Source organism: Eptesicus fuscus, chromosome 5 (assembly GCF_027574615.1).
Source record: "Eptesicus fuscus isolate TK198812 chromosome 5, DD_ASM_mEF_20220401, whole genome shotgun sequence".
Classification (NCBI taxonomy): domain Eukaryota; kingdom Metazoa; phylum Chordata; class Mammalia; order Chiroptera; family Vespertilionidae; genus Eptesicus; species Eptesicus fuscus.
In genome coordinates this window covers 54,587,571-54,615,337 of record NC_072477.1, presented here as the reverse complement: position 1 = coordinate 54,615,337, position 27,767 = coordinate 54,587,571, and the positions used below count along the sequence as shown (strand labels likewise).

The 27,767-nt window shown below is 36.0% G+C and overlaps 1 protein-coding gene across 2 annotated transcripts in view; it reads left to right on the top strand.

Annotated features, from left to right (window-relative positions):
- UNC13C (unc-13 homolog C) overlaps positions 1-27,767 on the top strand; it is a 515,697-nt gene that overhangs the window by 240,510 nt on the left and 247,420 nt on the right. For both annotated transcript variants that reach the window (XM_008143163.3, XM_028147779.2), the window contains 3 exons: positions 22,048-22,217; positions 24,952-25,067; positions 27,100-27,263. In XM_008143163.3, the coding sequence (XP_008141385.2) occupies positions 22,048-22,217; positions 24,952-25,067; positions 27,100-27,263 (450 nt within the window). The remainder of the gene's footprint in view (positions 1-22,047; positions 22,218-24,951; positions 25,068-27,099; positions 27,264-27,767) is intronic.

The following is a 27,767-nucleotide window of genomic DNA, read 5'->3' as shown; positions in this document are numbered from 1 at the left end:
GATTGAAGGTTGAACTGTGAAATAAAGCATCCACCCCCCAAAATGCAGTAGTACAAATATCTATTCTATTTTTTTTTTAATCCTGCAAAGGGTTCTTGAGAAATCAGCTGAATAAGTGCATGTGAGGCAAGACCAAGATAACTACTACCAAAAAGAATTAGATATGACAGTACCCAGTGCTCATTTCAGGGCAAGAATAGTGTTTGTTCCCACTAGACAGGCTATATTCTATATTCTAATTGGCAGTTTTCATATAATTTATTATACTGTATGTCTCTGTTTTCCTTTTGCTAGAAAGCATCATCTATACTGTCAATAACAATGTACCTATTTTTAAACAGAATTACTTTCATAGAAAAATAATTCTAATTTAAAACTATTGCACTCCTCCATCCCCCTTTCCTCTGAGAGCTGTCAGTCTGTTCCATGTATCCATGCCTCTGGTTCTATTTTGGTTGTTAATTTTGTTCATTAGATTCCATATATAAGTTAGATTATATGGTATTTATCTCTCTGTCTGGCTTATTTCTCTTAGCCAGATATCATATATACATAGCCCATGGACACAGACAATAGTGTGGTGATGGCCGGGGAGGGAGGGGTGAAGACGTACAGTATAATAAATTACATGAAAAATGGGTGGAGGTGGGTAAGGGAGAGGGGATGGGGGACATCTGTAATAATGTCAACAATAAGTTAAATAAATAAATAAATAAATAAATCCACTGCAGTACTGTGAATGTTATATATATATATATATATATATATATATATATATACACACACACACACACACACACACATATATATGCATGTATGTGATTTGCATAATTTTCAATATTTTCACTTTATTGACAAAATATTTATTATCTTTAAGGGAAGTTACACTCACAATTATCTTTTTTTTTTTTTTAGAATTTTAAAATGAATGCCTAAATTTTCAACAGCAATTCTCTTTGTTGCTAGTTTTCTGAACTATAAGATTCCATTTTTAGTATTGAGTTTTTATATCACTGTGCTTCCAGTAATACTATCTTGAGTTTACCTGTGCACACTTTCATTTTACAATGAAAATGGCATGACAGTTGCAAACCCATCTTCCATTATAAAGGGTTTTCTTTTGCAGGAGGAAGTGAATTCATAGTGAATTTATGTGCAGATTTATAAAAATGCATACATATCCCGGATGAACTCATCCATGCCTCCCATTACCTTGGCAGTTCTGCCCTGTGAACTGGAGTGTAAAAGCGTGTCCCAACATTCTGAAAATAGAGTGTCTTATTAACAGTATGGCTTTAGTTTCCTTTTAGGGCAGCTTACTTTAGCTCTTCTAATATGAAAAATTGAGATAATAATACAAGATTGTTGTGTTTGTTGAGATAATGTCTATACAGCTCATGGCACTTGGTAAGCATTAAACGTGGTAGTTGTATTATTGTCATTATTAGCATCAGTGGCACAATCCCATCCTTTATGCTGAGATTCTATACTTTAAAGCCAACCCTGCAGTATTACTTTCATTTCAAAAAAGTCCCAACCTGAATAGTGAGACTGAGAGAAGACCAGTGAACAAAGTGCGGTAAAATGACAATGCTGATATAAGATTTAGATAACTGAGCGTAGGCAAAGGATCTGAGAGATTGTTTTATCCAACTCATTTTAATGATGAGGAAATAGAAACTCAGGAATAGAAAGCAGCCGCCTGTTGTGAAGCCACAAATAAGATACAGGTAGAAATAAAAATGTGTATTTTTTTTTCCTGCTTCCAAACTCTTCCCTTGGAAAAAGTGCCTTTGATTTGAACAAGGCAGGTAATCACAAAGCTGGTAATGAAAATGAAGTAATTTTTTTTTAATTTTCTGTTTGAAAGCTTAATCGCCCCCCTCCCACCACAATTGCACTTTGATGCCCTCAAGAGTTAATGCTAAGTAATTTCCATTTTAATTTGATCTCACTCAGCAATGGTTAAAAAAAAATAGCTTGAAATTTTAATCTTCAAAAACTATGAATGTTGTGTGATTCTAAAATGGGGTACTCTGAAGAGCATTTGCAGAGAATGGAGGCATGACCAATTAAGCCTTTGCAGAAATATGGGTTAAGAGGCATTGTAAACTCATGTAATTTTTAATGTATCACTAGGATTAATTAAGATAATGTATATGAAGGTGCTTAGTATTACATAAATCTAAGGTGTTTGTTATCTTGCTCTTTGGTCCTAGTAAGTTGTATATTTGATCATTCCATAATTAATTTGACATTTGATTTTGTTTTCCTGTGCTGCGGTTAATGAAATATTTTATGCTTATCATATATCATTCATTCCCTTAGGAGGAAAGGAAGTAAGTTTCTCCCATTGGGTTCTAGAGAGAAAATGGCAGTGTAGTCTGCCCCTTTTAATAAGAAATGTTGTGTAAGGAGACTTACGATTTATGTATATATTGATTGATAGTATGTTTTGTAGGGAACTCGATAGTTGATCCTTGGTGCTTTATTTTTGCTAATTTCTGAAATAAAAACAAAAGTTCATGCTGACTCTTACCTAGAGGGGATGTAGGTCATAACTGCAATAGCAGACGTGTTGGTTATTCTTTTAAAATTGGTATTACGCATTGAAGTAAAGAATTATTTTAAAAACAGAAAGTTTAGTTAACACAGCGCCTATGGGAGGAGTGCAAACATGCCCTTATTTATTTAGACATGTGCATTCTACTTAAGTAATTGACTGTACAGCCAGCTCCACTTGCTTAGTGGGGTATCAGTTCAATTCCACCCACACTTTCTGAGTGTCCATTATATGCAAAGCACTGTACTAGGTCCATGAAAAGTACTGACTTGAAGAGTGACTTCATGCTATACTTGGTACCTGGCCTGCAAGTTTATAAACCCAAGTTCCAGAATGTTCAGGATCTAACATGTTTCTTGATTCCAGGAAACCCCTTAGTTAGTTATGTGAATCTCATTTTTACAGTGGGCAATGTGCAAAAAGAATACTGTCCATTTGACTCAGCGACAACATTGTGAAGAGGCAGTGTGCATGGAAGCTCTTTTAACACATAAGCTCCAAAAATTCATAACACCGTTGTGTAGAGGGCTATAATTGCCTCAGCCCTTTGGAGCATATGGTAGCTGCGTTCAATTCACAGCTACCCAGATGTGGTGGCATGTAGAGTGCCTCAGGCCCATGTGCTGCTGGGCCCAAGGCTGGGTATAAAGTAAGCCTCGACTAAGCTTCCTAGGAGATAGCTTATTTAATACTACAATTGAACTAAAATATCTTCATAGCACAGCAGATTAATATTTTAAAATGACAGCCTGAATGTAATCAAGGCTTTGATTTATTGCCTGTCTCTCTAGCACGGGCTTTTTCTGGGCTACATGGGAAGGGACTATTTCCTTAGTTGTCTGAGCGTTGGAAAGTCATTTGTCAAGAAGTTACCACAATTGTCTAAAGCAAGACGGAGTTTAGTCACAGTTTATGGGATTAGAAATTTGTTAACTGATTATGGTCTATGTTGTAAATATGCCAGGTACTAGCATAACCATTACTGCTGTTCACTTAGTAAATTGAATTGAGTCATTACTGATCCACATAGAAGTGCCAGGTATCATTTACTTCATTACTGCTTCATACCAGAACCTAAAGGCTTTGTAATAAGGAGAGGGAGGTGGCTGTGAAAAGAGACCTGGACTGAATTCAATAAAGTATGAACTTAGGGTTACCAAAGAGAATTGATTCACAGTCAACAAACCTTAAACTTTAGATCAGAACAAATGCTTTGAAACAGCACTGTGAGAGTCTATTGGCCAAGATGTAAGGGACATGTAATTCTCATAGTTTTATACAAAGGATCAAATAGAATTCAACCAAAAAAAACCCCAAATGGTTAGGGAGCAAACTCTGAGGGCAATGAGGACTATCCTGTAGGAATCCTTCTTACTGGGAAGAAAGAGAAGGCCCACATTTAAAATGGTCCATGGAAAAGAATTAGCATGGAGCACATTTTATTGTGTGGACACAGAAAACCCTTGTAGGAAGCCAGGAATATCCAAACAACAAGAACTCCAAAGGGCAGCAATTATTATGCCCTTTTATTTACCTTTTTATTTTCCTCTGACTGTTTGTTCATATGCATTTTTATGCTCTGTCTCTGCCTCTCCATTATATTTCCTTTCTCTCTCTATTTCTGTCTCTATCTCTCTTATCTGTCGCTCTGCCCCTCTTTCTTCCTTCCCCCTCTCTCCCTTCTTCCCTTTTCCCTCTGTACTCCAGTGTTGTTCCTAATCACTATTCAATAGCTTTCGTATCATGAGCTTCTGTGTGATTCATAATAGCCTAGGCCCTGTGGCCATGTGTCTTTCAAGTCTAGTCTTCACAGTTTGCTTCCAGGAAGTGTCTTTGCATTTTTTGCCAAATAGTCCAAGTCATCGTAACAGGACAGACCGTACAAGTTATGTGTTATGGGTCAGACTGTGATAGTGGTGGTTACACGAGTAAATACATATGACAAGACCTATCAACTTATGCATTTTAAATATGTACAGTTTATTGTATGTCAATTATATCTCAATAAACTTAAATCAACCTTCAATTAAAAATTATCACTCTGTTAATAGAATCAGTACTTCATTAACTATATATGCTCTACAAATTCAAGATGATGTAGAGCTGCTGCTTCTGGGTAGGATCATAATGATGATGACAACCACACAATGATGGTGTCAGTGACCCCCATCACCACTGCCCCTTGTGTTCTGGCAGTTTGTAGTTTACAGTGTTTGCCTACATACCTAGTATCATTTAAATCCTAGAAGAAACGCAGTGCCATCGGCATTGGTATCCTCACATTTACGGCTGAGGAAAACGAGTCTCAGACTTTCCTGGTAGCAGAGCCCCAGCCTCTGCCTTTTCCCCTAAGCACTAGACTCTCCCTAGAGGTTTCTGGAGGCGCTACTTTGCACGTAAAAATCTACATTTATCACAGCTTACTCATTGATTTGTATGTAGGAAGCCATTACTCAACATTAAAAGAATGTGCTATCTAGGCACATGTATGTGCATTGACCATTTCATTAGTTATCCAACATTTCAGAGCTTTTTAAAAATATATTTTTTCCTTAATGATTTTGATCTCCCTCAGGGAGAGAACCTCCTAAAATAATGTTGGGTACAAAGTAAACTGAAAAATCTAGTCAATTTTTTTCAAATGACAATTTTTTACCAATGAAACTACCTTTTATAAACATTCACTGTTATTTTTTCTTTTTATTTTGTACTGTTGCTTCACCCTGGTTTCTCCCTTCTTAATGTTCTTTTCATTGTACTTGAAAAAGATTCTTTTTAATTCTCAGAGAAATTCCACAGGTAGATCTTTCTTCTCTGTGTGTGCTCCTTGAGCATTATTTGGTGAACTCAGATATTTAATTTTGAATTAGCATCTCTAGTATAATGAAATTTTTTCTGCCTAATGAAATTTTGACTTTAGACTTCACAATTTGTTTGTTGTTTTCTTTCAGTTATGTTTCTACCTAATACACTTGGGTGCTGCTTTGGATTAGAATTGGACTTGAAGGGACAATAAAAGGAACAATATGTATTTTGGCTTAGTTGTAAAGCACTGAAATATGCAGTAGGAAGCAACCTCTTGAGCTATTATTATGACTAGATCTTGCCATCCTCTCACTCTGTCCTCACAGAACTAAGGGGAAAGTTAAGAAAACACAGGATGGAAAACTACCACTACCTAGGAGACATTTAGCATGCCTTTGCACCTCAAGCTGATCTCTAGGGCTCTTTCCTGCATCAGAGGTTTGTTAGTTTATGAAACTTTACTGTTGACAGAGACGTAAGTATGTATACTTGTTGGGAAAATTCCATCCAAAAAGGGGAACGCTGTTGTTTTTAACACTGCGAACGTAAGGGCCACATTTAAAGTGTTTTAAAGCATCCTTAATTAAATATTTAATTTTCAGTCAATTGTTATTTATACTTTTCTTTGTTCCAAGGGAGGAATTAAAACAACCAATCCGGTTTTATTTTTCAATTGTGTGAAAAATACAACTGATTGGAATGAAAAATGAAAGATCCAAACCCAAACTATTTTGTCATGCAGTAGTAAAGTTGTGGCAATAATGGGACGTTGGAGAGAATTGAGTTGCTGATATATTTGTGCACTGGAGTTCTCAGAGGTTGGGGCCTACCCTAGAGTGAGGTGCCTTTTAAGTACAGGTAGAAGCCAATTGACAATTAGAGTCAGTCCCCTTAGGAGACTGTTTTTGGGAAGGGGATCAGTGCAGCATGTAACTTAAGAGTACCTCTTTTGTGAATGCCATGTACTCAACTGGCCAACTTTCTGACTCTCTGTGGCCAACTGGCCGTGACCTAAGACCTCTGACCATTTTGCCCAGCTTTTACTGTGCCTTTATCTTTATGCTGACACCCTACACTCTTTTCATCCCTTATTTAAAATTATACCCTCTTACAGTAATGTCTTCTATTACAATAAAAAATCTTAACTTTCATGCTCTGGAGTGTAGTGTTTTTTGTACTTTTTAAAACATGTTTTTCATTGATCAGATTAGGTTACTCTATTTTCATTACACAAACTTTTAGAAGTTGAAAAACATTGCAATAGATGTTTGGCTATATTTTTCATCTAAATTTTTTAATAAATATTTATAATGATATAGATTCAACTTTAGTTTTCAAGACACTTGAGTTTGCATTTTAACAATAAAGAGTGACCAAATATTGAACTCAAATACCACAGGTGCTGTCAGGTGATTTGTTGTGTTTGTGCAGCAGCTTGGTATTTTTTCCCTTTTAAATTCCATCTCTTTGCATTTTTATAACATCCAGCGAAAGAGTCCAGAGAGGACTGAAGTATAAGCAGTGTTCTATTTGTGAATTCTTAAGTACAGTTGCTCCATTCCAGATAATTGGTTGAAGCTTGATTTAAGTGGAAACATTCATTGAAATGTAGGATTTCCTCACATTTCTTCTGTTCTTTAGCAATTCCTTGGTGATTTGTGCAGTTTCCCATAAGCCCATGCTGTGTTGCTGATATTTGGAATGCTAGATAAGTAGTGTTTTCCTCTATGATTGCTGCTTCTGATTCAAGCGTGGTGTTCAGATGAAGTTGGTCAGACAACTGATGCAACTGCCACTTGCTGCTGACATTTCCATCATTGCTTTAAAGTGTCTTGGGAGAATAGCAGCTCATTGTTCTTGGGAGAATAGCAGCTCTTCTAGCAGAGAGTGGAGGGAAGAATCTAAGAGAAAGGCAATCTAGGTGGCTATAGAAATGAATGCTGACAATTCTGTTTTCATGTCAGGGATACATTCTGGCTATTTAGTTTAACCCCTTTTCTCTGCCATGAAATAGGCATAAGTTCTTTAAAGGTCTCTTCTATACGCAGTAAGGGGGTAAGAATTCTTTTCGTGCATTTTTTCCCTTTTAAAATGGACTGGTATGGTAAAGTAGGAAGTATTGCACAAATATTATATATACATATTTTGTTTAATGTATATATACATATTTTGTTTAATATATATGCTCCCTAAAAATCAATATAATATGAAAAAGTAGTTTTCATTACCTGATTAGCAAAGATTAAAAAGTGATAATGCTCAGGATTAATGAGAGTATAGAGAAATATGTATAAGAATAAACATTTTTTTTGCAGGATACATTAGTAATGTATATGAATGTATGTCTATCTTTATACAGATGTATATGTAATCAATATAGATTTATTTTGGCCTAGAAAACCCACTTTTAATAATTAGCTAGACTAAAATATTTTCACAAGTTCATAAATATATACACATAGAGAAAACAATGTATCAAACATTTAAAGGTAAATACTAATACTATGCAATATATTTCTATTGAAATATTGACAATAACAGTCAAATAATGCACTGAATACAAATATATAATAATATGAATTGTGCTTATAGCAGGTGGAAATTGGATATGGGGATTGTCCATGTTTCTGAAAATACTCTGTTATTTTTAAAGTCTTTAAAGCATCCATATACTTATACAGTGACTATATAAGTATCGAATAGTAATAAAATAGTTCATATTTATAAAGCACTATTATTTTTCCAAAGCAGTTTCATGCCGATTATTTTCTTTCTAGATCACTTACTGTGTTATCTAGTGCAGAAATGTTTATCCTTCTTTATTTGTTCATTTCCTTTCCTGAACTCGGAAGTTAGATTATAACACTCTAGAAAAATTATTTTTAGCATTGAAGAGTTGTATCTATCTAGATGCAGATTCTAAGACCTTTCATGGAAGGACAAAGAAATACCGAAAGAAACAAGAGGGGGAAGCAAAGAAACACTTAAGCTAAGTGTATAATTTTATGTCTCTCTCTCTATGGCATTTTCTATGTGAGTTTGGCATATACGTGTGTTGGTCATTTGCCTGTTTGATCTTCTATTTTTTCCCTAAAGTTTCTTTGGTATGCTCTGTATCTCAGGAGCCTGAACTCTGAAGTCTACCTTCCGGCAGATTTCCTTGCCCATAGGTTTAGACATGAGGAAGCACTGCAGTAAAATTAAATATGGGAAGATAGGAGAAGCCAGAGGATTTCTTCCCTTGACTCTGCCTGGAGAGCACCTAAAACAATGTCTGGGTTTCCTCCATGATTTAATTTCTCATTGGATGGGACCCCCTCTATGGTCCCAGTCTCCATCTATCTTTTCCCATTTAGTCTGGGCGCCCTTGTCAACAAACCTTTGTGCAATGTTGGTGGGAATGCAAACTAATGCAGGCACTATGGAAAACAGTATAGGGTTTCCTCAAAAAAAAAAAAAAATGAAAATAGAATTACAATATAATCCAGCAGTCCCACTTCAGAGTAGTTGAAATCAGAATCTTAAAATGATATTAGGACTCCCAGGTTTATTGCAACATTACTAGCATCCAAGATGTGAAAACAACTTAAATGTACATCGACAGGCAAATGGATAGAAAAAATTGTGTGAACATACAATGGAAAAAAAAAAAAAAAAAAACAAAGAAAAAAAAAACATACAATGGAATATTATTCAGCTGTACAACAGAAGGAAATCCTGCAATATGAAACAACATGGATAAGCCTTAAAGACATTATGCTAAGTAAAATAAACCAGTCACAGAAATACAAATTCTGCATGAGTCAACCTATTTAAAGTTTCTAAAATAATCAAGTTTATAGAATCAAAGACTGGAATGGTAGTTCTCAGGGGTGAAGAGAAGGGGAAATAAGGAGTTATTAATCAATGGGCAAAAGGTTTCAATTAAGCAGGAAAAATAACTTTTGAAGATTTGGTGCACAACATTGTACCTTTAATCAATAGTACTGAACTGGACACAAAAATTTATAGAGCTACCAAAAAGTGTGGTACTGCCTTAAAGACAGACATATAGACCAATGGGACAGAATAAAGAGCTCCAAAGTAAACCATTAATAACTAAGCGAGATTTGATTGTATAAGTATAAATTAATTATTCATTTTTCTGTGTTTTGATGATTAGCTGATAATTGTTTCCCTATTTTATATATATTCAGGAAGTTGTTCTTTGCTATTAAAGGAAAAATTTATATGTTTGGATGATATAATTTGACTGGTTTGCTAGGATTATATATATACTAGGGGCCCGGTGCACAATATTCGTGCACTGGGGTTGGGGGGTCCCTCAGCCCAACCTGCCCCCTCTCACATACTGGGTGCCCTCAGGGGATGTCCTACTGATGGCTTAGGCCCGCTCCCCACTCTCCTTTGTGGGAGGCAACCGGGCTGATCAGGGGAAGGCACCAGCCCCATCACCCCACTGCTGCAGCCACAACCAGTCACCACAGCCACGAAGGTGTTTTCATCAACACGGACTCCAGTCCCTTCACCAAGAAAAAATGACAACTTTCTTTAGGGAGGGAGAGACAGAGAGAAACATCAATGTGAGAGGGACACTTTGATTGGTTGCCTCCTGTATGAGCCCTGACCATGGGCACCAGGCTGGGGGGCATGCAGGGACCCCTGGGCCGCACACAGTGGTGGCCCCCAAGGGTCTCCACACACCCCAGAGGCCAGCAGCCAGCCCCCCATCATGTGCGCCAGGCTGGGGGCGTGGACCCAAACTGCCTCTTGGTGCTGGAGCATTCCCAAGCGGCTGGGGGCACTATGGTGACAGGGGATGTTTCCACCCCGCCCCGCCCCCAGCCCCTTGGCTCCTGCACCTATAGGCTCAAAGTGGCCAGGGGGCGTTCTGGGAACCCTGCCACTCAGGATCTAAGCATCGGCCTACAGGCTCTGAGCAGCTTTAGGTCCCAGACCCCAGACTGCTGCAAGTGTTTGGGGGCGGGAATGTTCCCGCCCACCAAGGCTCCCAGTGGCCAGGAGGCGTTCTGGGGCCCCCGCCGCTCAGGACCTAAGCGATCCGCCTGGGTCCGGAGGATGTTTATGGGACCCAGGCTGCTCAGGACCTAAGCGCAGGCCTACAGGATCTGAGAGGCTTGGGTCTGAAGGATGTTTCCCAGACCCCAGACTGCTGCACGTGTTTGGGGGCGGGAACATTCCCGTGTCGCCATAGCGACACGGGAATGTTCCCGCCCCGCCAAGGCTCCCAGTGGCCAGGGGGCTTCTGGGGCCCCTGCCACTCAGGACCTAAGCGCGAGCCTACAGGCTCTGAGTGACTTAGGTCCCAGACCCCAGACTGCTGCAAGTGTTTGGGGGCAGGAACATTCCCGCGTCGCTATGGCTCCCGTGGCCAGGGGGCATTCTGGGGTCCCCGCGGCTCAGGACCTAAGCGATCCCGCCTGGGTCCGGAGGATGTTTATGGGACCCAGGCCGCTCAGGACCTAACCGCAGGCCTACAGGCTCTGAGCAGCCTGGGTCCAGAGGATGTTTACAGGACTCAGGCTGCTCAGCACAGGCATATGCAAATTAACCGCCATCTTGTTCGTTCTGATTGGCTGTGGGCATAGCGAAGGTGCGGTCAATTTGCATGTTTGGGTATTATTAGGTTAGATATATATATACATATATATATATATATATATATATATATATATACACATACATATATATATATATATAATCTTTAAAAGTATTTATTGATATTCTAATTTAATAGATTGGACATAGAGGCTCAGTGTGGTTATGTAACTTGACTGAAGTCATATTGCTAGTAAGTGGCTCAAATGAAAAAATTTTAAATATGTATTTTATTAATTTCAGAGAGGAAGGGAGAGGGAGAGAGAGATGGAAACATCAATGATGAGAAAGAATCATTGATCGGCTACTGCTGCACACTCCCTACCAGAGATGAAGCCCACAACCAGGTCATGTGCCCTGAGCGGAATCAAACCATGACCTCCTGGTTCATAGATCAATGCTTAACTACTGAGCCATGCTGGCTTGACTGATGCCATTTTTATACACCAATAATGATCTCTCAGAAAGAGAAACTAAAAATAATCCCATTTACCATTGCAACAACAACAAAAATAAGGTATATAGAAATAAACTTAATAGGATAAAAGACCTGTACTCAGAAAACTACAGGGCATTGAAAAAGAAGAGATATAAAAAGATATAAACAATTCAAAGGATATACCATGCTCATGGGTTGGTAGAATTAACATCATGAAAATGGCCACAATACTCAAAGCAATCTATAGATAAAATGAAATTCCTGTTAAAAAGGAATATTTCACAAATCTAGCACAAAAACACCAAAAATTTATATGGAAGCAGAAAAGGCCCCAAATAGCTATAGCAATATCCTATATTTTGTGAGAACAATTAGATCTTCCTATTTTCTTTTATTTTAAAATATAATTGAAACATATTTGACATATAACACTGGAAATTTAAGGTGTACAACATATGGATTTGCTACATTTATATATTGCAATATGATTGGCATTGTAGCTATAGATAGCACCTCTATTGCATCACATAGTTATTTATTTTTATGTGGTAGGAATAAGTTAATATCTAGTCTCTTAGTAAGTTTGATAATTATAATGCAGTGCTGTTGTCTATTTTCACTACACTGTGAAAATAGACAACAGTACTTATTTATCTACTAGTTGCAAGCTTGTACCTTAAACAGCATATCTCTTATCCCCCCACCCTCAGCCCCTGATAACCATTTTACTCATTTTTATGAGTTTGAATTTTAAATTCCACATATGAGTGATATCATATAGATATTCCTGTTTTCTGATCTCCCTTTTCCTAAGTTTTCTCTTCTTTCATATCAAAATAAACACTAAAGTATTTTGTAAACACGTCTCTTACCTTAATTTCATAAATATTAATTATTAATAATAATTGTTTTAATATTTAATAACTAAAACAGCTGTTAAAAATAAGTTTATTTTGCAACATTAATGTCTGGGGACATATTAGATATAAAAACAGAATATAAAACTTTCAGATATTCTGATCTAATTGTGGAGCTGGCAGGGGCAGGGAAATGGATTGTACTTTATAAGATCATACTCGCCCCTTGGTTCTATGATCTATGACACTACAAAAACTTGCTTTAGCCAACTCTAACTGCTCATGCATAAATTCCCCTTCACTTCCTTTCTTTTTTCAAAAGTGCTGCTATTAATAAAGTTTATTTTTGTTCTTGTTTTAATGGTCTTTTATATCATTGATTGGTAAAATGGATATACAATGCCCAAATCCTACAAAGAAAAATCTCAAGAAAACTTAAAAGTAAAATGTTAGGTACTGTCTTTTTAAAAAAATCCTAACTTCCATAATTAAATTGTCCTTGATAAATGCAAGTGGGAAAGTTGCTGTGCATTGTCACTGGGTTTCGAACTTAGGGTTTGTCCATTTCCTGTCGTGGAATTCAAAGATAATAGTGTTGGGGATCTTGATTCAATAACAAATCAGACACCACTATTGCAATGGAAGTGGTTTACATAATTTATAATAAATCACTGAGAGGAAATGTGAATGTTGAGTATCTAATAGTATTTCCATTTGGTGGGTCAGAGTTTAAGGAATTAAACTGTAACTAGAGAATTAAATTACTGTTTGAAAGACTGCTGCTGCTTTGCCTCAGGATGGCTCTTGCAGGTTTCTGGCTGATGATCTTTTAATCAGTGCCCTGCCTTCCAGCCTGAGTTAAAATGGAATTATTTACAATTATTAAATATTTTAAAATACAACTTTATTGATTGTAAAAGAAAAATATTTAAAAATCAAAATTTATACTAATTATATGACCTACTTTTTTTATATACACTCATAGCTTATTTCAATGTGTGTGTGTGTGTGTGTGTGTAAATATTGAATATCTGTCTTATTAATTTGCCTATTAACAAAACCTGGTCATTTAAAATAATACAGAATTTTATTTGCTATATTTATAATATATAGCTAGAATTTTACATATTCTCAAAAAATATAATTTTAAAATTGCTGACAGTGTTACATGTCCCCCATTTTTCCCTTTTTGCCCCCTTCCACTCAACCCATACCCACCTCAGGCCTTCCCCACACTATTGCCTGTGTCCATGGGTTATGCATATATGTGTATATGTTCTTTAGTTAATCTCTTCCCGCCCCTCCATACCCCTCCCCACTGAGATCTGTTATTCTGTTCTGTGTATCCATTCCTCTGGACCTATTTTGTTCATCAGTTTATTTGTTCATTAAATTCCACATATAAGTGAGATCATGTAATATTTATATTTCTCTGACTGGCTTGTTTTGCTTAGCATAATACTCTCCAAGTTCATCCATGCTGTCTCAAAGGTTATGAGCTCCTTCTTTTTATAGCCACATAGTATTCCATTGTGTAAATGTACCACAGATTTTTTTATCCACTCCTCTACTCAAGAGCTGTTTCCAGATCTTGGCTATTAATAATAATGCTACTATGAACCTAGGGGTATTAGTATTTTGTAATATATTAGTATATTAGTATTTTGGGATTCTTAGGATATATTCCCAGAAGTGGGATCACTGGGTCAAAAGGCAGTTTTATTTTTTATTGTTTGAGGAACCTCCATACTGTTTTCCATAGTAGTTGCACCAGTTTGCATTCCCACCAACAGTGCAGGAAGGTTCTCTTTTTACCATATCCTCACTTTCCAAACCAGCACTTGTGGTTTGTTGATTTATTGATGGTAGCCATTCTGGTAGATGTGAGGTGATACCTTATTGTAGCTTTAATTTGCATTTCTCTGATGATTAGGGACCATGAACATTTTTACATTTTCTATTGGTCATCTTTATGTCCTCTTTGGAGAAGTGTCTATTCTGGTCCTTTGCTTGTTTTTCAATTGGATTGTTTGTCTTCCTGGCGTTGAGTTGTATGAGTTCTTTGTATATTTTGGAAATGAACCCCTTCTCAGATGTATCATTGACGAATATATTCTCCCATACAGTAGGTTCCCTTTTAATTTTGTTGATGTTCTCTTTTGCTGTGCAGAAGCTTTTTATTTTGATGTAGTCCTATTTGCTTTTTTCGTCCTTGCCCTAGGAGATATATCAGTGAAAATACTGCTACTCGAGATGTCTGAGATTTTACTGCCTGTTTTCTTCTAAGATTTTTATGGTTTTGTGACTTACATTTAAGTCTTTTATGCATTTAGAGTTTAATCTTGTGTATGGTGTAAATTGGTGGTCTAGGTTTTTGCACGTACCTGGGCAATTTTCCCAACACCTTTTATTGAAGAGGTATGCATTTGGGCCATATCCAGGAAACTCTAAATATGAAAATATTTGCAGTGAGACCATTTGTTAAGTTGGAATGAATAATTATATTTAAAAATTAGTTATTTGGATGGCTGCCCAAAGAAAATTGGACAAATAGTGATCGACTCTACAGAGATAATGGTGCCTATGAATTATAAACAAAACAGCGCGCGCACACACACACACACACACACACACACACATACACACACACAATAATCCTGAGTCCCCAAAGGCAAAATGTTTTCCCTTAACAATAAAATAAATAAATAAAATGAGTCCTCTCTTTAAGAATGAAAAATCATAAAGTTAGTCATGAACCACTCTATTCAAAGGGAATTATTTTTAATTAAAGAAAAACTACAAAGTAAATGGTCCTAGCAGTACTTATTTTATTTATCAAGAGTTTGTACAATAAAATACCTCATTCTCTAATAATAAAAAGGGCGAATTCACTAACTGGCAAATTAAACCAGGAGTCATGATTAGCTAATAAATCAGCTTGAAAATGGTGTAGCAGATTAAGATTTAATGGGACTGTGCTTTTTCTCTCTATTGTATGTGATAGATTTTTCTCGTGTGTGTGTAGACATTTCTCTTGTTGAATTTTGTTTAGTACATGAGCCTATTGAAATGCAAACCTTTATATTTTCATAAAAGTCAAGATCTGTGAAATTCATGTTAAATATTTAAGGAATAATTCAAAACATGGCAAGAATAAAAAATAGTACAACCGTGTCTTGCAAGCGTGATATGACTGAGATGGGAAATTCACTAAGTCAAAACTGAGGAAGACAGAATGCAAGAAAGAAATCCGCTGCCCTCAAAGGAAAGGATTGAATCAGAGAAGCAAGAGGTGGATCGTACTGAGGCACACACTGGCAATGTGCACTTGCATCCCACAAGCATTGCCTTCTCATTTTCCTTCTTTTAGCCATTTAACTTTGTAAGTTGCAAGGAGGTTGGATCAGTTTAAATAACGCTGCTGCCCTTTTTCAGATCAGAGAACTGACAATGAAGACCGCCGCGCCTGCCTCTCCCATCTGCCCGTCTGGCTGGCAGGGGAGGAAAAGAACATGCGTGCTGGTGAAGGAAGAAGCTGGGTGGGAGGCAGTGAAATCTAGAGTGAAAGAGAAGCTGGTCCAAGGGGTCCTGCAGGCTGTAAAATACAGTCTGATCAGAGTGCCTTTTTTGTTGTTCCTGTGCCAATGATATTAATTATTGAAATGTACAATTTTTAATATGCAAAAGGTTTTAAGATCTGAAAAATATAGTAACAGTTAATAAATTAAACACATTTTATATCACTTTATGTACTACTAGAAATTAACTTAGTAGATCCTTCAAATTAGTTTCCCATTTGATTGAATTAGAATTTCACCCAGTTTCCTATTAAGCCACAATTGTGGCTTAATCAAAAAGAGATTTATTTTATTCAATAAGAATTCCAGGTATAGGCATTTGAGGGCCATATCTTAACTCAATTATCTCATCAAAAAACAAAGCTTACTCTGTCTTCCTGTTTTAACATCCATGTAGGCTACTCTACATCCATGTTCCAGGGTAATAGAAAATAAAATAGAAGAAATAGGACCAGAAGAATTTTGCTTAGATCTCATTGGAAGAACTATATCAAGTGGTCATCTGTAGTTGCAAGGAAGGCTGGGATATTGCATAAAAGTAGGAAAGGGAAAAGAGGGGTTGCAAGTTTGTTGCATGAACAAACTTATACAGTATTGCCACCTTCCACCTTTGACTAACTTAAATGTATATGCAAATTTTATACCTCTATAATTAAATCAAATTAATTCATCCCCTCCCTTTCATGGCAGGTAATCCAAAAATTATATCCGGTTACTGCATTTAGTTTTAAAGTCCAGGATCTATGGTAGTCTCTCTACCACTTCCAGGCTTCGCTTTGTGATACTTGGACCTATAAATTGTCTCATTCAGTAAGAGGGAAAATGAGAAATTCATGACTGTTGGTATATCTATCCTGCTGGATAGATATACCTGCGGGACTCAAGACTTCCTGTCCTAGCAGTAGAAGTAGTTACTTGGCTAGCCAACATGGCAGGCCCTGGTACTTTTGGGGAGGGTAAATTTTTTATTATCCATTTTCCTCCAATTCTCTGGTTGTACCTCTTGGGAGAACATCCTTGCAGTTTGTCAGTGCCTACACACTCTAAGCAGGTACTGTGTAAAGTGACAGTAAATGAATGAGAGCTCTAAAATTGATTGAAAGGCTATATATATATATATATATATATATATACACATACACACACACACACACACATATATATATACACATACATACATATATGTATATATATATATACACATACATACACAAACGTATAACTATACATATACATATATAACTATATAGTTATATGTGTATATATATAGTTATACGTTTGTGTATATATGTGTGTGTGTATGTGTATATATATGTATGTATATATATATATATATATATATATATATATATATAAAATAACTATAACTATAAATTGGCACCATCCCAGGAAATCCAGGCATATGGGCCATATGGTCTTCCTAATTGGGAAGAGAATGTACTTGGACCCCACTTTCTATTGTTGTGACTCAAGAACTTAGACATTCCTTTAAGTATGGTTATAGCCAGTCAAACTAGAGGCACATTTGGGAACACTATTCCCTGAAAAATTTACCAGGCTTCCAGGAGATGGGCTTCAAGCCAATTTTATGAGTAATCACATAAGCTGAGAAATTGTAACTCTTTGCTACTGGCTCCTCTGTTCTGACTAATTCCTCTCAATCTAATGGCTTCTGTCTCGGGCCCTACAATATAGTATGTCAGCATGAAATTACAACACCATTAATTGGATATTTGCCGACAATTTCTCCTTCATTGTCACTGAGAGACTTCCTAAAGGAAGATGTTTGAAAAGCTCTGGGGCAATAATTGTATCTCTTTTTGAAGTTGCACTTAGAAACCTCTGCTTGTATAGGTGCATTTTTATATCCAGAAGTAACTGGCTTTTCTCTACCCTGCAGGCTTCCAAATTATGATCTCAGTCAATTTACATGGCAGGACACAGGTAGAGTGATCCCCTCTTGGCATAGCTGTGCTCCCTTGTATCTCTACATACAGATTGTCTAGCTGTATTTTGAGTGCACCTCTCCTGTAGTATATTTTTGAAAGCAGAGAGGTTTAATAAGCATACGCCAACATTCTGAGTTTTATTTCTACCATTCATACTAAAAAAAGCTTCAGTTGGCATATTGTTGGAATTCTAAGATATAACGAGCACATTTTGACTAGCTTTTCTGCCACTGAATTTTTAAGTGCATTGTTTTTTTCAGCCTGAGGTAGTTAAATCTTTACTGTATTCCCATATCCTCTCACAGAGTCAGTTCCTCATTTTAAGTTCTGTTATTGCAACTCCCTTAATTCTTTTAAAATTACTGTTAGTCTGTATCCTTAGTTGAAAATAACAGTTTACTCTAGTTAGCTTATGTAGAAAAATATTATTTCATAGACTTTTAGGTTGTTCGAGAATGTTTGGAGAGGTCAGAGTACCAGCCTCTGAAGCTACTATGCAGAAACAATGTCCAATTATATCATAGGGTTTCTTTGAAGAAAACACCATTGCCACCACTGATCAATACTTTTGCCCCTGAGAACTAAATACCAGACACACTACATCAAAGTACTAAACCCTCCACTACTGCTGTTGCCAAAAGAGCAAAACCCAGAACACTGCCTCACTTTGCTAAATTTTGAGTTCAGATCTTACTTGAATGCAGGTCAAATATGTTGACCATAGCTGCAAAGGAATCTAGCAACATGAGTTATCTGTGATTTATCGAAGGAACAAAAGGGGACTTTTTTCTGCTTTTATCAAATTCTGAGTTTTAAGTTTATGGCATTGATTCCTACCATATTTTCAGGCATGTATTGTTTATAGTTATCCTTGGACTTTTTAGTAGATGGTAGACAGCTGTGCTGTTATCTACTCTGCTCTCCTTGGTTGGAAGTGGGCTTTGTTAGCTTCTAGGGATATAGTATCATGAATTAATTCTTTCTTTCTTCCTCCTCACTATTTCCACCACATTTTACCAATAAAATAGCTATCAAATTTGGAGAATTTGATAATTGTTATATTTCTAAGAATTATTTTCCTTCAAATATAATAAAGGGGATTTTATTTTGGAAAATCTTTGCAAATTTTTTAATGAAAGATGCACATTAGAAACTGTGTCAAGGATAGAGATATTAAATAGGCTCTACCTTCAAAAAGAACTTATGGAATAATGACATAATAATATGACCAGTATAGATCAAACACTATGTGTCTATCATGTGCTAAATGCTGTAAGACATTATTTCACTTATTTTCCATAAACATATTGTAAGATATTTATTATTACCCCTTATAGATAAAGAAAATGAGATTCATAGAGGTTAAGTCATAGCAATAGTAGTTCTCCCATTCAGTGGGTTGTCTTTTCATTTTGTTGATGATTTTCTTTGCTGTGCAAAAACCTTTTAGTTTGATGTAGTCCCATTGGTTTATTTATTTATATATTTTTTAGTTTCCCTTGCCTGAGGAGATATATCAGAAAAAAATATTGCTACGAGAAATATTTGAGGTTTCACTGCATATGTTTTCTTTAAGGATTTTTAGGGTTTCAAGTCTAACTTTTAGGTCTTTAATCTAATTTTAGTTTATACTTGTATTTGGTGTAAGAAGGTCTGATTTCACTTTTTGCATATATCTGTTCAATATTCCCAACACCATTTATTGAATAGACTATCTTTATCCATTGTATGCTTTTTGCCTCATTTATGAACTATTAGTTGACTATACAGATGTGTGTTTATTTCCAGGCTCTCTATTCTGTTCGATTGACCTAACATGTATTTAAATATGTAAAGGTAGACACAACTAACCTATAATACATAGGTTAGTAGACAACATACTTTCATCTGTAAGTAGAATTAGCATGATTGTGACCATCTCAAGTGCACCTGATACAAATATTTTGATTCAAATACTTTGAGTGGTTTTGACATTGGTAATGTAATTTCTCAAAATAAAAAACAACTCTTGGTAAAGTTCTGAATAATAACAATTATTTACTAGTGATTTTATGTACTAGTTGTTTGCCAGAAAATTTTAGTATCTTGTTAAACATACAAAAGAGTTGGTGTTTTTATTTAAAGAGTTAAGTTCCAAACTGAGGTTTGGTTTTACATCTTCATCAATGCCTTTGGGTCATTTTAAATCATGTGAACTGTTCTTTAGATGGTAGAGTATCTTAATCCTTTATCTAGTCCATTGAATGCCAAGAGTGCCCTTCAAGGTTTGTTGAAGAGACCAAAATGTCCCAGAAATTAGCAGAATGTTCTGTATTAAAACTCTTACATTAAGCAAAAATAGGGTGCTACAGTTTTGCACATTGACATGTCAGACCTCAAGTCTCATTATTGTATATCCTATATTATTTTACCTCATAGGTTAATGGGAGAGAGAGTATACTGTCAGAAGTTGTTAAATAATTTATGTACCATGAGCCCATTGGCAGCTGGTGAAGACTATAAAAACGTTTTTCAAAATTTATTTTTAGATGCATAGGATAAAATAGAATTAAAATTTATTTTTAGATGCATAGGATAAAATAGAATTAAAATCAAACCAATTATGTTAATTTAGCTTTAGTATAGTAAAAATGGTTATAAACAATAGAATAGTTTAATTCCATAATACATGTAATGTTATATGTAAATAACTGTGGCTTTAATGGTGAGAAATATCTCACAGATACTGATAATACTGCTGTGGTTTGGTGCCTATATTAATAATTGAAGGAAAATAAAGATGATGTTGTTTTATTAATTTTTTTAAAATTCAACTTCAGTGATGCTCAGAACTCAGCCAATAACCCCCAGTTAAAGACCCCTGTGCTAAAGTGAATGCATGTACAGAGTAAATTGGGATTCAGGGTTGATCATTCATACTGGCTCCAAAAGCTATAGAAAAAGTTATAAAGAGCAGGTGACCAGTTGATACTTAAAGAATGATTAGTTAGCAGGCAGAAAAGCATTAAGGAACAGTATATATAAAAGCCATCCTATCTAATAAAAGAGTAATATGCAAATTGACCATCACTCCAATACACAAGATGGCTGCCCCCATGTGGTCAAAGATGGCTGCCTCCATGTGGACACAAGTTGGCCACCACAAGATGGCCAGCAGGGAAGGGCTGTTAGGAGGGACCAGGCCTGCAAGGGAGGGCAGTTGTGGGCAATCAGGCCAGCATGAGAGGGCAGTTGGAAGGGACCAGGCCTGAAAGGGAGGGCAGTTGGGGGCAATCAAACCTGCAGGGAAGGGCAGTTAGGGGGACCAGGCCTTCAGGGGAGGGCAGTTAGGGGTGACCAGGCCTGCAGAGGAGGGCAGTTAGGGGCAATCAGGCTGGCAGGGGAGTGGTTAGGGGGTGATCAGGCTGGCAGGCAGAAGTGGTTAGGGGCAATCAGAAAGGCAAGCAGTTGGGAGCCAGCACTCCTGGATTGTGAGAAGGATGTCCGACTGCCCATTTAGGCCCGATCCCTGGTGGGATCGGGCCTAAACGGGCAGTCGGGCATCCCTCGAGGGGTCCCAGATTAGAGAGGGTACAGGCTGGACTGAGGGACACACCCCCATGCATGAATTTCATGCACCGGGCCTCTAGTAGTATTAAGAAAGACTGTTTTATGTATGGCCAATATTAAGTAGTTTGCATCAGCAAGATAGAGAGGAAGAATCCTGGAAATGATGAATAGACTAAAATGTGCAGCTTATTGTTAAAAACAAAAGGATGTTATAAGTCTACTTGATTTAACAATATATTATATGCTACTGGGACTTTTAGTTTATCAAGTGGATTGTGTGATGTCTGCTTTTGCAACACCCATTGCAATAAAATTAGTTTTATATTTATGATGCAGAATTTTTTAGCATAAATATGTTGTTATAGACAACTGTTATGAATAAGAAATAAGTCAAAATACCCCAAACAAATATTTCTGACCCAAATTTAATTATATCTAGTTTAGTTAAAGGAAATAGATGGAATGGAATAGGATTTTTCTCTACTTGACATTATTTAACTAATACAACTTTCTTCAATATCCCTGATACCTACAACATACCATGGATTGAATGGGTCAGTGGGGAATATAATTTTTCATGTAGTATACTATGCCTTCCTGGATTATACAGCTTAAAATAAGTTGCTAACATCAAATGCCATTTAGAGCAGTTGTCAGTGGTTGTTAACTTACCCACATTTATTTTCAGTGAGTGCCATAACTCCACAGATCGAATCAAAGTCAGAGTGTGGGATGAAGATGATGATATCAAATCCAGAGTCAAGCAACATTTCAAAAAGGAATCAGATGATTTTCTGGGACAAACAATTGTAGAAGTGAGGACCCTGAGTGGAGAAATGGATGTTTGGTACAACTTAGGTGAGTATCTGATAAAAAGTTAAATAAATTTCCAGAATATCTGTGGCATATATTCTATTCCCATATAGACAAAAATGACCAATGCCTTTCTAGAAAATTCAGTTGGACTTTATGTGGTCTAGTTTCATTAGAAACAAAATGGGATAATTCTTTATTCAACTTCAGTATTATTGGAAGACATTGGTAAGTTTGAGATGAAAAGAGGAAAGTCAAAGAATCAACTAGATGTAGTTCAGGAGAAAAATATTAGCCCATTCTTAATTTTTAAATCAGAAAAATGAAGTTCCAAAAACCTTTGCCAAATGTAATAAAAACTAATAATCAACCTATGACTTGATACTGTTTGAGTTATTTCCTTTTGGTCCCTTAATGAATTTTGGCAATAAAGGAAATGTGTATTTTAGATATTTTTCAAATGGTGATATAAATGTCATCTTTAGCTGGCAAAGCCAAGTACATCTGTGAACTTATGCTTACTCTAATAATGACAATATTGAGAATATGTTTAATTGGCATACTGTTAAATGAAATTTTATTATGCAACCAATAATTAAATAAAGATAACTTTTAATTTGACTTTTACTATAATTGAATAGTAGTCTAGAATCTTCAGTGCTGATTTAATAGTAGTAAAAAATATGGATCACCTCCGTTTCTATAAAGTATATGATCCAAAATTTCTTAATCATGTCATCGGAAATGTTTTAATTAAATTATTAAGGGCTGGTGGTGAATCAAAGAAGGGGTTACAGAGTTCCAAGATTACAAAGAGTTTCCATTTAAGATAGCAATATATTTTAGCAAATTGAAGAGTGCTTCTGGGTTTTTTAAAATGTGCATACTTCAAGTAATATAATATTTGACAAATAGAAAGATAAGGTCATGGAATTAATATAACTCTAAATTATATAATAATTTAAAGAAGGAGCAATATATAACTTATCTGCACACAAAATTCAAACTACACTAAGAATTAATTATCAAAAAACTATTTTAAAGAAGTTGTCCTTAAAGAGAATTGGTGCATCTACATTACTGACATAAAATTTTTACCTCAGTTATGATCATCATCTTCCCACATCTTATTTTTACTATAAAATAGCTTTATATATGAAAATAGAGATGTTAGGCCAGGGTAAACTTTAGGCCATTAACTCTGTGCAATACTCACATATTGTGTTTCAATTAAAGAGGTTTGCCTATACTTGGACATTGTCCTATAATAAGTTAGCATATCCTTGAATTGAGGCAGTTAGAATTCAGAACAGAAATTTCTCAGATTGTTCTTTTGACAAAAGACACATGGGTATATTATTTGCCAAGGAATTTGAATGTGCTATTAGTAAAGTCAGCTACCCAGCTCTCATGCTGAAAAGGCCCTTCCGTCTATGGAGAGGAAAACATGATATTACACAGCATGAAAGACTTTGCCTGCTCATCCTCCATTTGCACTTCTGTGCCCTCTTTCCTGGTTTATAAATTTTTGAAAGAGGAGGGATGGAGGACAAGTTTTAGCTTTGTGTAAAATCCTTCAGTGGTTCAGTCCACATAAGCACCATATTTCCATTCTTTGTATAGCGTTCTTCCTTCTTTATCACTTAGCATTCATTCCACCGGGCAGAGGAGAACTGGCCAAAAACTCTGGGCATCCAAGCAGAGCCTGTGCCCCTTGAATGCATTGGGATGATGACAGTTACAGAACCAATAGTGTTCCCCTGGGACTATGGAAAGAGCTCCGTGGGGAAAAAAAAAAGCCCTGGGAGTTGAATTTCTCTTGGCTCCAGCAGAGAACTTTAATATTTGTTGAGAATCAACAATCTCTCAGCCAGCAAGAGAAACTCTCATGATACTGACACCCCTGAGGGAAGAACCTTCACAACACAGTGACTATTAAATATTAACAATAAAAAGTCAGCAGATATTTCATAAGAAAAAGAAGTAGATTTCATGATTTAAATTTATCTCATGGCTAAAAATAGTTATACTTAGAAAGATACCACTATTTTGTGGCACTCTCCCTCCTGACACTTCATTTATGAAATGGGTCAGCTTGCCTCTCTATGTTTCATCTGTGAAGTGGGTGACAAACGTAGGTCCCCTACCTACATTCACACTCTAGGAAATTTGTGACTGCTTTTATTTCTCTCAAAGCTACTGATTAGTATTGAACGTATGTGTGTGTACATACACATTACTTGACTGAATTAACTACATATTGATTCCATTCAAGTAAACAGTTAATCCAAAACTCATGAGTAAGCACAGGCAGTAGACTGTAGGTCTTGATGAATCACTAACAAAGAAAGCAATAATTCTTCTTTTGTTAGCCAGAGCTTTGACTCATCTTTTCAAGCACAGAAAGAAAGAGTAGAAGCTTTTAGATAAATTACTTTCCTGGTTAATTTTATGTTTATGTTACATTGCTTTTCAATGGCCAAATAATTTAATTTTATTGGATATTCTAACCGAGTACCCAGACATTTATCTCAGAATGGCAAGGTCTTCTGATTAAGCTTTTCTATATGAAGTATCTATAATGTAATTTGACAATCACAGTGACACAATAGGCACATTATTTTAAGTTGTATTCAGCAGAATCATTATGGTGGGATAATCAAGCCTGATCTAGAAGAGTGGCTTTTAGCAATGTAAGCCCCTTTTAAGCCTCTCAGAACTTGTATGCGAAATATGGGGTTATCACAAATGATTGACCAATTCCTTTTTGTTTTGTCAGAGAAACGGACAGATAAGTCAGCTGTATCTGGGGCCATTAGATTAAAAATCAATGTGGAAATAAAAGGAGAGGAGAAGGTTGCTCCATATCATATACAGTATACATGTTTACATGAGGTAAGAAACTGGAATTGTATTACTGAAAATCCTAGAAAAGAAATTGGTCTGGATTGTAAATCATACAATAAAATTTTTGGTCTAAAATATATAATTGAGTTAGCTTTGTGGAGTTGTTTCTGGAGTTCTTACGCTATACTCTAGCAGTAAGGATGCAGGTGGGTGTCCTCTAATGGGAGTTTAGAACAAGCACATGTGATGGGTATGAATAAACAAGGCAATGAGATAATAAACTAATAGACCAAATGAAATTACCATTCTTGCAAGGAGAACAAAGCATGTTAAAAAGCATTTATTGCATAAATAAGTCATGGTGAATATTTTGGAAGCATAAAAGATATAGTGGTACTCCAGTAATGAAGAAGAGGATATAACTAATGAATGTTTTTTGAGAACTCTGAGTTAGTGTTTAGGTTTTATTGAAGGTTTAATTAATAATACTGTTTACAACTAGAACTATAAAATGCTGATGTTGTACCAAAGGAGTTGGGAGCCAGTGTAATAAGCAATATTTTTTTCTTCCTTTTTCTGAGTACAACAAAGGGCTTCATACATATTGGACCCTCTGCATTTTATCTACCCTTTCCACAAGCATATCTGGGTATGAGAGTGTCAGAATTTAGTTACTCACTCATAGTAGTAGACAATATACCCACCCAAAAGGTAGGGCCCGGCTGGGTTAGAGAGAAGTAAAGACCACCCTATGTGATTCTAACAGGCAGACTCACCATTTCCTTTTTGTGTCTAGGTGTAGATACACAAATAATCTTGGGCTTCTATTGGATGCTTTGCATCGGAGAGCTTAGTTAGAGGTGTTACCAAAACCGTTCTCTGATACAAATGACACTTGTCCCATGTATCAAAAAAAAAATACTAGAAGAAATTGAGGAATGTACCTTTCCCTGTATCCAAAGAGGTAAAGAGAAAGTACCCTAAGACCAAAAACAAGCTGAGAGAATCTTCACATATTATTTTTTCTAAATATCTATAAATATTTATGTGCAATTAATTATTTGCACCTCCATTTACTAAGGAAGTAATGAGGAACAGTATTTAGATCTTTTATATATTATATAGTAATTAGATATAGGACATAGGCTTAATTTTCTGACTACTATCTGTCCAGTGTTATCGTTCCTTCAAGAAGGAATTCTGAGAAACACAATCATGTTAATACAGAAAAAAATGGTAAATGTATGATAGTTTAAAAGAGGAGAATCACCCCTCCTTCGTTTTTATCACTTGTATTTTTTCTTACCCTTTAACATATGTAAACAACAACAGATGATATTTAAGTTTTCTATTCATAGTGGTTAAGTTTTTAGACAAATAAAAAAAAATCCTGGAACTGGCAAGATGGGAGCCTTAAGGTGTGGGCGGAGAAGATTTGGATCAGGACAGCATTATGCTTTGCTTTTTGGAGATTTACCTGCTGGTCAAAGAACAAAACAAAACAAACCGAAACCAAATGCCTGAAATTCAAGAAAGGCTCCTTCAGGCTACCTCCATGCAGCAGTTTCTAAACTTGTTAGAAATAGAAGGAATTCTATGTAGTGAGATTTTCTATTATAGAATTCTCAAACATGCATTTCAAACTCAGTTCTTTGCCCTGATTCTTTACCATTTTGCAGCAAAAGCCCTTTAGTATCATTTACATACCTTGATTCTGTATTAACACAGACAAAATCAGATTATTCAATCAGGGCTCTAAAATTTACTCAGAGCCCATATGCAAAATATGTTCTAGCATTTAGAAATGCTTGCATGTAAAAACTGTTACTTTCTCCTAAAATGATTGGATACGTATGAAACATTTTAATTATTGATCCTGTATAGACCCAGGGAGTAATATAATCAGAATTTGCATAAATTTGATGTTAGAATAAAGACCCAAGCTATTCCTATTGTGTACAGATACTGATGAAACATTAGACGCAATCACAATGCAAGTATAATTTACTGAAAGTTACAGTTAAATACTTTTGGCCTATTCTAATGAATTACTGAACAATTGAAAACCACTTACTTTTAGAATCTGTTCCATTACTTGACTGAAGTGAAATCTAATGGTGCAGTGAAAATCCCAGAGGTCAAAGGGGATGAAGCCTGGAAGGTTTTCTTTGATGATGCTTCCCAAGAAATAGTCGATGAGTTTGCCATGCGCTATGGGATTGAATCCATTTATCAAGCTATGACGTAAGTACCATAGGTCATTTATGTTCTCAAAAATCTCTGTTGAGATCTTAAAAACACACACATTCATATCTCTTCTTCTAATTTAATTGAAATTTTGATGTAAAAGACAATTACATTTTCATGGGCCATTTTAGTGTACCCTCTCTCTTACAGCTTTAAAATATTAATGATGTGGTAATTCACTACCACTATCTACTCAGGCTGTTATTTTGTTCTCAAAGTGTGGCCCCTGAACTACCAGCATTCACAGCACCTCAGAACTTAGAAATGCAAATTTACCACCCTACCCCAGACCTAGTGAATCAGAAACCTGAGGGTGGGGCCCAATGATCTTTGCTTTAACAAGCCCTACAAGTAATTCTCATACACTGAAGTTTGAGAACCAGTGCCTTGTTTGATATCTGAGAAAGTTAAAGCCTGATGATGATCGAAGTGCATCATCCAAGGTTACAAAGCCTGTTAATGTCAGGGATACATCTAGAGCCATTATAATGCCTTAACCCT